The following is a 12,669-nucleotide window of genomic DNA, read 5'->3' on the forward strand; positions in this document are numbered from 1 at the left end:
TAGAATTTTTTTTTTTTTTGTGACTCGTCTTTGCTATTTTGTAATGGAAATTAATAAATCTATTGTATTTTATGTTAAAAGAGATTTCTTTTTAAAAAAAAATCATATCGAAGCTAAAATGTGTAAATGATTATTTCATTTTATATTGATAGAATTTTTTTTTTTTTGTGACTCGTCTTTGCTATTTTGTAATGGAAATTAATAAATCTATTGTATTTATTGTATGACGTACTTATATTTTTCTCAAGTCTTCGAGACATTTGATTTACATTAGAACATTTAACATTAATTAAAATTCATAAACGAATAAATTTTACAGGACTAAAAACAAACTAAAAATATTTAAAGGCTCATAAATTAAAATAAATTTTAGAATTAAAATAAATTTAAAAATTAAAATAAATATAAAAATTAGAATAAATTTAAAAATTAGAATAAATTTCAAAATTAAAATAAAAATAAAAATTTAAATAAATATAAAAATTTGAATAAATTAAAAAATTGAAATAAATATAAAAATTAAAATAAATTAAAAAATTTAAATAAATTTAAAAATTAAAATAAATATAAAAACTAAAATGAATTTAAAAATTAAAATAAATTTAGAAATTGAAATAAATTTAAAAATTAGAATAATTTATAAATTTAAAAATTAAAATAAATTTTAAAAATATTTTTATAGGTCCATAACTACATCCAGATTTGCATTTTAGAAATATACAATGTAGATCGAGAACTGTTAACTCGTCTGTATAAACTACTTGTTGAAGACAATTTATATAAGTAATATTTTAATATATTTTAATATTTTTTGGGCCCATAACATATTTCCTTAGTGTAACACTAAGAACAAAAGATGAATAAACTTGTGAATATTCTGACCAGTGAATTTTTAAATAATTTTCTTCCCGATATGTTACTGTCTTTATATAAACTACTTGAAGATAATTTATGTAAGTAATATTTTAATATATTTTGATATTTCTTTGGGCCCATGACATATTTCTTAGTGTACACTAAGAAAAAAAATTAATAAACTTGTGAATATTCAGACCAGTGAATTTTTTAATAATTTTTCTTCCTGATATATGTTACTGTCCTTATATAAACTACTTGAAAACAATTTATATAAGGACTATTTTAATATTTTTTTGGCCCATGACATATTTCGTTAGCGTGTAACAGTAAGAACAAAAAAAAAATTAATAAACTTATGAATATTCAAACACCAGTAAAATTTCTTAAAATATATTATTTTTCCTTGTTTCCTTTCCTCACTGGGCTATTTTCCCTATTGGGTTCCTAGGTTTATAGCATCTTGCTTTTCCAACTAGGGTTGTAGCTTAGCAAGTGATAATAATAATAATAATAATAATAATAATAATAAGAGTAAGACAAATATAATATAGGCCTAGTCCTGATCGTGCTACCGAAATGAAAACTGACAAAATCTATCTTCAAATTTTAAAATTTCCATTGAAATTAGCAATTACTGTTGACAAGAAACTGGTTTCCTAATTGCACTTTGCAACACTTGGACCAGAGAATGTTAATAAGGCAGGAAAATTACCCAAGACTTCCGAAGAATGAATGAATGAATGATTTAAAGTTAGGAGTCACATAATTTACATTTACATGTGAGATTTGCTTCTTCGAAAAGCATTACGAGCTTTTTCTATTTTAAAATTGAAAAATAGTGTGTCGTTAAGGGTCTTCTATAGAGAATTTATATCAGTCTAGAAATAAACTTCAGAACAGGGACATATATTGACAATACTTGAAAAGTATGTGGAGAAAAACGGTGCCATCTAGTGAGAGACATGTAAACCTTATAAAGGATCCTCTAGACTCCAGAGTCCTTGGCTACTAAGTAAAAAGAAACTTATATTTACCTCCTCTTCCACAAACATCGTCAGTCAGCCTAGTACTGTCTAATTGCGTTTTTATCGTAAAAGTAAGTGTTATACTATATAAGGTTTTTCTTGTTTTAGTATCGTTTTGTATGTTGGTGTTTCTATTGTGATTTCAAAGTGATTAATGTTAGTGGTTTGTTACATTGGTCAGTGGTGTGTGCTGACTTCTTGTGATACTATACAATATAACTTTATCCTATCAAATCGTTGTATTGTATAGTTGTGTTCTGGCTATGATTTAATTCATTAATGTATATTGTTGTGAAATAATTAAAGTGAATAGTGCATAGTTATGAAATTACTATAGTTTGTCACATTGGTTATTTTTTTTTTTTTTTTATTCTGAATTCCATTTAGGAATTATTTGAATATTAACCTAACCCGCGATTAGGTAAATGAAAGTGCTGATATCATTAAGAATCGACTTCATAATTTTTCAAGTATGAATAGTATAATTGGTATTATTGAAATAAAAGTGACAGAATTTACAAGAACAACAATTCTGCAAAGATTGCAAATTAAAGAAAAAATCTGTCAATCTTAAGTTGAGGAATTACTTTACTTGTCAAAATTTCAGTGATTAGTTATTTACTTTTAGTTTGTGATCTGGGAAGGGATTCGGGGCTTAAACCCCCCCCCCCCTCTCTCTCTCTCTTCCCTCCCCCCCCCCTGCCATGGTTTGTGACCTGGGAACTACTAGGAAATGATAGGTGGGTTTTTAGGTCTGTACCCTTGTGCAAATCTTGGGTGTTATATAATCACGTTTGTCTTGTTTTTGTACCCAAATTCCCAGGTTCACACCTGTCTTCTGGGAAGGGTGTTGTCCATAACATTTGAAAGTCTTAATTTGTAGTGTAAATTAAGGTCAAATTTTTTTCGATAAATTTACTGTATTGTTAGTAAATTCTGAGGCAGATGTTTAGCATTTAGATTTGTATACACTTTTTCTACTGTTAGAAGTTTATCCGTTTAAAGCAAATAGTTTCACAAGTGGTTAATTTTGATTAATTTGTGAACGCATGTACAGTACCTTGCGTTGTTTTCCCCCAGCTTAACTTGGTGATTACTGCCGGCCAAGTAGGTCATAGTAAGTAAGCTTTAGTCATTATTTTTCAAATCCTAGTGTAAACTTTTTTTTTTTAGTGGAACGTGGTCCACAACTTTTTAATTTAATGGCTTTGTGTATTGCCATTCGTTCATACCTCAGTGGCATAAAGCTCTGGCGTTGTCGTATGATAGTAAGCCGTCTTGGTGAGGGGTGGCAACACTTCATTGGACATAGAAAAAATCTTATCCTTAATGGATGAAAGTGAAAACTCTTAATATCTGTATATATTAGAGGGCAGTTTAGGGTATGTGTATTACATGGTTTTACTTTAAAACTATACCATGTTAATCAAGTCATTACTAGTTATTGGATAGGTCTTTGCAAGCTCACTTTTGTATCTTAAAACCCTTTTACCCCCAAAGGACGTACTGGTACGTTTCACAAAAGCCATCCCTTTACCCCCATGGACGTACCGGTACGTCCTTGCAAAAAAATGCTATGAAAATTATTTTTTTCATATTTTTGATAATTTTCTGAGAAAATTCAGACATTTTCCAAGAGAATGAGACCAACCTGACCTCTCTGACAAAACTTAAGGCTTTTAGAGCAATTTAAAAGAAATATACACCAAAATGTGCTGGGGAAAAAAGTAACCCCTTGGGGGTTAAGGGTTGGAAATTTCCAAAAAGCCTGGGGGTAAAAGGGGACTGTGGGAAAAACATTTGATAGTTTCAATTTTCAAAAAAATTAGTCATCCTAGCTCCTGCCACAGAACTAGTCTTCCTCTAGACTGCTCGGAAAAAAAAATTGTAGGTGGTAGGCCTACTTTGGGCTTCTTTTTCAAAGTTTCATTTTTTACGTTCTAAAGCTCTTGGTAGTTTTCAATATTGAAGTATTCAGTGATATTCGTTTTTGCATCTTTAATAAATCTGTCAGGGTACTAAAATTGACAATCTAGTCTGAAGGGGGCAACATTGGAAGCAGTAAGGTTTTTAAACAAAATTTTTTAGCACAAAGCTGTTAAAACTACAAGAAGCCCATTAGTGTATTCACTCCTTAATTTGTATTTAGTTTTATTCGGCGAATTTTTAATTATAAAGCATTGATAGAATTCTTGTTGCTTTATCATGAGTAGAGAAAAAGATTTTATGTTCGTACTGAAGTAGTCTGTTAATAAACATTTCTTAATACTAGCCCATGTCCTTAAAGCTTGTAGCAAAACTTTTTCCGATCGTTATATAACCTAGGATCAAAGATATATCTAGAGCTAGAGAAACTTTATAGGTATTATGCTTCATTAAGGACGTTTCTGTAGTATGATTTTCACAACTAAGAGTGTATACTGCTAGCACATTTTAAGTTTTTTATAACCTTCCTCTTTGAAAAGAGGACTAGCACTTGAAAATTTTAGTTTCTAAACCTTGGAAAAGGCTGTGGAAATCTTGTTTAGTTTTTGTAGAGGGCAGTCTAGGGTGTATCTATTACCATGGTTTTACTTATAAACAATACAATGTTAGTCAGGACATTCGAACTTTCGTTATTGGATAGGTCTTTGTAAGTGCACTTTTTGTATATCTTGAAGACTGTGGGAAAAACATTTTATAGTTTCGAACTTCAAAAAAATCCTCTAGTCATCCTAGTACAGTGGTTCCCAATCTGGGGGAAATTTCCCCCTGGGAGGAAATTTGAAGCTTCCAGGGGGAAATAATTCCACTACCTACAAACTAAAATAAGTGGAAAATGTCCTTAGTACGTGCGGCAATTTGTTGTTAGCCATTCAATTATATGATCATATCAGTTCTCAGACATATTCAAGGGGAGAATTGGAGTGCCATGCCCATTTCTGAGGCAGGCGAGTGGGCATGAGGGCTGGGCGGGGCATGAAGGGGGAAATCTGGATGGTTGAACTGGGTGCAGGGGGAAATGACAGAAAAAAGGTTGGGAACCACTGCTGTAGACAGCTCAGGAAAAACAAATTGTAGGTGGTACTTTGGGCTGTTTGAACAATGATTCATCTTTTTGTATTCTGATGGTCTCAGTTTTTAGTTTTCAATATTGAAGTTTTCAGTGATATTAGTTTTTGTATTTTTAATAAATGTTAGAGTACTAATATTGACATTTAGTCTGAAGGGGGAACATTGGAAGCAGTAAGATTTAAAAAAAAATTCTAACAAAGCTGTTAGAGCTATAACAAGCCTGCTAGTTTATTCACTCTTTAGTTTGTACTTAGTTTTATTTGGCGACTCTTTAGTTTGTACTTAGTTTTATTTGGCGACTCTTTAGTTTGTACTTAGTTTTATTTGGCGAATTTTTAATTATAAAGCATTGATAGAATTCTTGTTTTATCATGAGTAGAGGAAAATATTTTATGTTCGTACTGAAGTAATCTGATAATGAACTTTTCTTAATACTAGCCCATGTCCTTAATGCTTGTAGCAAAAATTTTTCCGATAGTTATATAACCTAGGATCAGATATATCTAGAGCTAGAGTAGAGCTAGAGAAACTTAATGTATAGGTAAATGCGCTTCATTAAGGACGTTTCTGTAGTACGATTATCACAACTATGAATATATCCTGCAAGCACTTTTTAGAAGTTTTTTAAAACCTTACGCTTTGAAAAGAGGACTAGCACTTGAAAATACCATTAACTAGTTTCTAAACCTTGGAAAAAGTAGCTGTGGAAATCTTGCTTAGTTTTTGTTTTGCCTATATATAACTAATACTGAAGTGAAACTTTTCTTTGTTAGAATTAACCATGAAACCCGAGATTTGTCATGGAACTACAAGTGCCTAAGTTTGGCTATTGCCACTTTTAAAAGATGTAAATACCAAAATTAAACTAAGATTTACTGATGGCAAAAAGATTTTTTAGTACAATTAAATTTAGAACGAATTTTAAGAGTGGAAATTTTTTTTTTTCATTGTGGGGCTGTATTTTCAGTAAAGAGTAGTCCTTAATCACAATTTTTCAGTGTTAATAAGTCTGCACTGTTGAACTGATAAGCCATATATTACTAGGGTTATCACTCTTACCTTGACATGTTTCTAAGTGTTCCATAATTCTTAATAATTTTTTGGTTGTAAATCTGAACCACAAAGGATTGAACTAAAGATTAATATTTCTCTCGAAATTTATCTTTCTTCATTACCGGGGGTGGTTATCTTCTTGAAAGGGTCCGTAGATTTGTAAGTTTTAAGTTTAAATTAAAAGTAAAGTAAAGGGAACCCCCATGAAAACTTTAGCATATAAACTTTATATTAGCTTTGCTTCCTTTTTTTGTGAAACTACGTTAAAATAAGTTGCTAAATGGTTACTTACTGCTTTGTAAGTTTGCTGTTGAAAATCTGTGTAGATGGTGCATATAGGAATATAGGCCTATAGAAAGTTTTCTGAAAAAAGTGTAAATAACTTCGAACCATTATTAACTGTAGAAAGTTTCTAAATTCTAGTTATTCAGTAAGAGCTGCCAATAATTTTTTCATGTAGAGCTAATTTTCAATTTTGATTAACTTCATATTTCACACTAGTCCAAATTAGTTATAAATATGAGGTATTTACGAATTTTTTCAACATTATTGTATCTGGCCATAGGTGAATATTGAAACAATATAGGGATTTTAGTTATATTTCATAACTTTATTAAAATTTAATAGGTCTTTTGAATGTTTGTCCTTCAGTTTGTTTGATGGTATTTAGTTTGAGCATGGTGTACATTTGAGAAAATAAATAGGAATTTTTGAAAGAATTGTGTATCCGGAAGTTGACCTTTTCAAAGCTACATCAGTAGATTTTGACCGTCGTAATATGAAAATGCACTGTCCAGTTACACCTAGTATTCTATATTTAAGTATTATTCTCTGAAAGATGGATTTCAATGATAGTCTTAAAATTAATTGAAGAATGTATAGCTATGTTGTCTAGTTAAGTCTTGGCACTATAGTGTAATTAAAGTTACACCTTTATTTTTTTGTTACTGTAGAGAAGATTCATTTAATTATGCCGATACTTATCTATAGATTTTTTTAATGTGTACTAACTTAAATGTAGTTGTTTACTTGGTATAGTTTGCGAGTTTTTTCTTGCTTGGGCACTGTCCAAGAAAAGTGGGATTCTCTGCTAAGGTGCTGTATAGTATGGTACTGCCTTCGGCAAGAGTTTTTAACTAGGGTTCTGTACTACCTGAGGGTAAGTTTTAACTAAGTCAAAAGTAGTTTAACCACCTTAATAGGGATGGTGTGTTTAACTGTAGGTTAAAAGTAGTTTAACCACCCTAATAGGGATGGTGTGTTTAACTGTAGGTTAAAAGTAGTTTAACCACCTTAATAGGGATGGTGTGTTTAACTGTAGGTTAAAAGTAGTTTAACCACCTTAATAGGGATGGTGTGTTTATCAGAATGATAATCTGAAGGCTCTGAATATTCTTTGGACAGTAGTTTAGTTATTTTCTCGAATTTAAATTTACCTTCCTGCTATAATTTAGCAGTTATCTTGCAAGGAGGACAATGCTATTTTATATACATAAAAAAATTTTTTGTTTTTTTCCCAAGATTAAGAGATACTTATTCAGTTCTAATAGTGCCAAGAATCTTAAATTTTGTCCTGTTCTGGATAGTAATTCATCTTCCCTTTTTCCAGACCTAAGTGAATTAGGTGCGTAATTTATTGAAAATGCTGTTGGACCTCAAGAAGGTCCTGCTTGCAGGCGTTCTCCTATTTTTATTCGGATTGGTACGTATGATATTTTGGTGGTATTGCATTTCCAAAGTAAATCAAAAACATGAATGACAAACATTGTTTTACTTTAAAAAGTAGAAAAATTTTAATCTAAGATATGATTGAGACTTGGTTTGGAAATTGATTAATGTTTAAACTTTTATCCAGAAATTATTTTAGTTAGATGGCTGATAAACCTGTTACTTGGCATTTGTAGTGACAGTACAGTACTGTACTATTAAAGATTTTTTCTAAGCTTCTGTCAAATCGGCTTTTAAAAATGACTTTGTCTAATTGATAAATTCAGTGTTTAAGAGTGACTTGTCTAATTGATAAATCCAGTGTTTAAAAATTACTTTTCTAATTGATAAATTCAGTGTTTACTGTTGAAAAAGAATTTTTAAATCTGTTTCCATCGGAAGCCTGTCCAAAGCATCTTCTGCATGTAATTTTTCTCATGGAATATTAAAGATGGTTATTCTAAAAGTACCCAACTCCTTGCCGTTGGGTTAATAAATCTAATTTCTCAAAATAGTGTTTTCCAAGACTTATTGCATTCCTTCAAACTTCGTTGAGTAAGACTTTTCCAACATTTAAAAAAAATTTTAATTTTTATGAAACTCCACTGTGCAATTTTTTTTTCTAATAAAGCAATGGATTGTCTTGCTCACATTTTTTCTCTCAACTGGGTTCAAGTACAGTATTGTATTCCTGGGCCTTCTGGAATAAAGTGAAATATTAAGTGAAAGTATGCGAACAATTTACAGTCGCTCTTGTAGAATGGCTGCTTAATTAATTGCTAGGATTAAAATGAATATTGTAAAACTTCCATATTTTGAGCATACATGATTATCTTGGTCAATCTTAGTTTTGCTTAGTTAAAACGGTAACACTTGGGTAAATAACTAAAGGTTTTAACCTGTTTTTTAGTAGGAAAGTTTTTCTTTATCAGGCAAATGGAGGCCCAGCTAGAGCCCTGACTTCTGAAGGAGAGATTACAGATGATGCCATAACAGATGAAGACACTGTTGAGTTTGATGGCATTTACGATGAAGCCAATGACTATGGAAGTTCTGGCGTACTCGGGAGACTATGGACTGGTTTTAGCAGTAGATTAAATCTATTTGGCAGTGGCGAATTTGGTAAGAAACTAACTTTTTCATGTATTGTAAAAAGAAAAAAAATTTAAAGTTTTCCATAGGCCTTTTGTATGGAGGCCAGCTAGACTGTTAAAGTAGCTCCCATAGGAGATAGGTCTCTTAGTGGCACTCCTTACAGTGGAGGCCTTTTGTATGGAGGCCAGCTAGACTGTTAAATCATCTCCCATAGGAGATAGGTCTCTTAGTGGCACTTCTTACAGTGGAGGCCTTTTGTATGGAGGCCAGCTAGACTGTTAAAGTAGCTCCCATTGGAGATAGGTCTCTTAGTGGCACTTCTTACAGTGGAGGCCTTTTGTATGGAGGCCAGCTAGACTGTTAAAGTAGCTCCCATAGGAGATGGGTCTCTTAGTGGCACTACTTACAGCGGAGGCCTTCAGTATGGAGGCCAGCTAGACTTAAAGAAGCTCCCATAGGAGATAGGTCTCTTAGTGGCACTTCTTACAGTGGAGGCCTTTAGTATGGAGGCCAGCTAGACTGTTAAAGTAGCTCCCATAGGAGATAGGTCTCTTAGTGGCACTTCTTACAGTGGAGGCCTTTTGTATGGAGGCCAGCTAGACTGTTTAAGTAGCTCCCATAGGAGATGGGTCTCTTAGTGGCACTACTTACAGCGGAGGCCTTCAGTATGGAGGCCAGCTAGACTTAAAGAAGCTCCCATAGGAGATAGGTCTCTTAGTGGCACTTCTTACAGTGGAGGCGTTTAGTATGGAGGCCAGCTAGACTTAAAGTAGCTCCCATAGGAGATGGGTCTCTTAGTGGCGCTACTTACAGCGGAGGCCTTCAGTATGGAGGCCAGCTAGACTTAAAGAAGCTCCCATAGGAGATAGGTCTCTTAGTGGCACTTCTTACAGTGGAGGCCTTTAGTATGGAGGCCAGCTAGACTGTTAAAGTAGCTCCCATAGGAGATAGGTCTCTTAGTGGCACTTCTTACAGTGGAGGCCTTTTGTATGGAGGCCAGCTAGACTGTTAAAGTAGCTCCCATAGGAGATGGGTCTCTTAGTGGCACTACTTACAGCGGAGGCCTTCAGTATGGAGGCCAGCTAGACTTAAAGAAGCTCCCATAGGAGATGGGTCTCTTAGTGGCACTACTTACAGCGGAGGCCTTCAGTATGGAGGCCAGCTAGACTTAAAGAAGCTCCCATAGGAGATAGGTCTCTTAGTGGCACTTCTTACAGTGGAGGCCTTTAGTATGGAGGCCAGCTAGACTGTTAAAGTAGCTCCCATAGGAGATAGGTCTTAGTGGCACTCCTTACAGTGGACAATAGGCTTTATTAAAGTCTTGGCATTTTTTCTGCCCTCTGCAGTATTATGGAAAGCTCAATGAACACGAAATTAGATTTGCTATCCAGAATCCCTACTTTAAGGTTTAAAGTTTAACCCACAGTTTTACATATGAGCATTGAAAGGCTTTGGACACGGGGCCACATAGCTCAGATTTTAACTTAAACTTAAACTAAGTGTTATGCTGTGGGAGACTACCTCTATTTTTTTTAATTAGCAGATATTTTTTCATTAGCAGATCTTTTTTTATTAGCAGAAATTTAGTGGGATATAGTAATAGATTTTTCATGTAAGTGTGGGAATTTTAAGTCTGGCTTTCCAATGCTTTTAATGTCAATAGGTAGATGTCAATAGTTAGGAAAGTTTAAATGTAAATCCACAAAATTAATATTTATGCTGTTACGAGAAAAACTTTAAAAAATCAGAAGTCTGAAAGATTTAGTGATTTGAGGTGCTTATGTAGTTTCCAGTTGGTTTGTGGATGCACTAAATGCCTGCATGCTCTTGCATAATTCTTTTAGGCTTTTCATGCCAATTGAGCTATATCATCATTTCAGTTTGTGGATACACTAAATACCTGTATTCACTTTCATAAATTGTCTTAGGCTTGGTTAATGTTAACAGAGCTAGATCCTCACAAATATACTTCAATTTTATGAAGGTTCTTTAATGATTTAGAATGAAGAAAATTATGTATCATATCTCTATTTTACCCCTTTTTTTCTTTTTAATCTGGGTTAATCTGAGAAATGCTAATTTAAAACTTTTACAGTATTAAAATACTGTAATATAAACCTTTCATTATCTTATCTCAATTTCATGGTTTAATTTGGGTACCTGAAATGCTTTTTTTTTGTAAAACTTCTACCGTATTAATATACTGTAGACCCCTTAAATTATACTGTAGTAGACCCCTTTCATTATACTGTAGTAGATCCCTTTCATGCTTTTTTAATCTGGGTAAATTTGAGAAGTGCTAATTTTGAAATTACTGTATTAATATAATGTAGTAAACCTTTCATTCTGCTGTGGAACGCAGTGGAACTTGGAAAGAGGACATGCTGCCTGGGTTAGGTTAATTCTCCTAGGTGCCACTGCTCTCAATGAGTGGCCTGGACCTAGATTTTTGGCCTGATCGGCAAACTGTCAATGGCTTGGTCTTTTAAAGTTTAGATGAGATTATATAACTCTTATTAGTCTTAATTTGAGGTAGAAAACTATTTTTTATGAAAATTTTAAGTTTCGAATCTCGGTAAAATTTTTAACTAGCTTGTCAGAAATACTTCGCACCAAGTGGATTGATTAAAAGCGGGAGATGGCATTACTCATAAATGGTAGTTATTTAATGACTGGTGAATTTTTAATTTTATTAATAAACTGTTTTTCTTAATCCTTATTTGTTCAGGCTTAAATACAAACCCTCCGCTATTTATCAGGGTATACTTTCGGTGTAGCCGGAAGAATACTCCTATAAATAGCTTTAGGCTTGTATACTAGGAAAAATAAGTTAAAAATTTTTACTTAATCCTGCAGAAAAAAAGCTTCAAAGATTCCGCTCGAAAGTCTCTCAAAGTTTAAGGGAGAATGTCAATGAACTTTCGGAAATAAGGAAACGTCAGAAGAGGTCTCATCCAATAGACTCTATACTTTCAAGAGACTCCAAAGGTATGTTTTACCATTTGGTTTTATATTGGTCATTGTAGGACTTAAATCAGTGAGTTTCCAAATATTTTCTGGGTACTGCATCTTTCTATATTTTTTCTCTATAGAAACTGAATTTGATGAATGTTAAATTGTAAATGTTATTGTCTAGACAGTCTAGACATTTCAATTTTTATAAACAGAGTTGGATGAATATCAAGTTTTATGTAAATTTTATTGTCTAGACTAGTCTAGATATTTCTATTTTTATAAACTAAATTGAATAAATATTAAATTGTATGATAATGTTTTGTCCAGACACATGCCTAGATATTCTATTTAACTGAATTGGGTGAATATGGAATTGTATGAAAATGTTATTGTCTGGACACTTATTTTCTAGAAATTTTTTGAGTACAGTATTCTTTTACATTTTCTGTTTCTAGGCTTCTATAAACTCTCTGGCTTGGACTCTAATGTTAATGAATACCTAAAAACCTTTACATCCCCTGCAAATGCCATATCAATGGAGGTATTTGAGCACCTGAATTTCTTGATTTGGCTTGTGACAGAAGATTACAGCGTTGAGAACTCTGGCTATTTACATGTATACATGTTGGATGTGGTGAGTTTGATAAAGATTTTTAGGCTTTGAAGTTTTGAGTTTTCTAAGGTTTGTATAAATCTTGTCAAATATTCTACTTTAATATACTAAACTTTAATATACTAAAATATTCACAGGCACACAACACGCTGCAGAAGACCCAGATACTTACTTTAGGTGCAAAGAAATGTGTACCAGTCCTGAAGCTTAATGTTTTTATTGAAATAGTTTGTGTGGAGACACTTTCTCAGGATGTCCCCAATTCTCTGAGGGTGAGTGAAAGAACTCTTAATATTTTCCTGCATAACT

The 12,669-nt window shown here is 32.7% G+C and overlaps 1 protein-coding gene across 1 annotated transcript in view; it reads left to right on the plus strand.

Annotated features, from left to right (window-relative positions):
• Positions 1 to 1,891: 1,891 nt before the first annotated feature.
• clos (closca) overlaps positions 1,892 to 12,669 on the plus strand; it is a 32,012-nt gene continuing 21,234 nt past the window's right edge. The window contains exons 1-6 of the mRNA XM_068384563.1: positions 1,892 to 1,954; positions 7,600 to 7,692; positions 8,630 to 8,819; positions 11,649 to 11,780; positions 12,203 to 12,381; positions 12,498 to 12,632. Of these exons, the coding sequence (XP_068240664.1) occupies positions 7,633 to 7,692; positions 8,630 to 8,819; positions 11,649 to 11,780; positions 12,203 to 12,381; positions 12,498 to 12,632 (696 nt within the window). The 5' untranslated portion in view covers positions 1,892 to 1,954; positions 7,600 to 7,632. The remainder of the gene's footprint in view (positions 1,955 to 7,599; positions 7,693 to 8,629; positions 8,820 to 11,648; positions 11,781 to 12,202; positions 12,382 to 12,497; positions 12,633 to 12,669) is intronic.

This window comes from Palaemon carinicauda, chromosome 12 (genome assembly GCF_036898095.1).
Source record: "Palaemon carinicauda isolate YSFRI2023 chromosome 12, ASM3689809v2, whole genome shotgun sequence".
Lineage (NCBI taxonomy): Eukaryota > Metazoa > Arthropoda > Malacostraca > Decapoda > Palaemonidae > Palaemon > Palaemon carinicauda.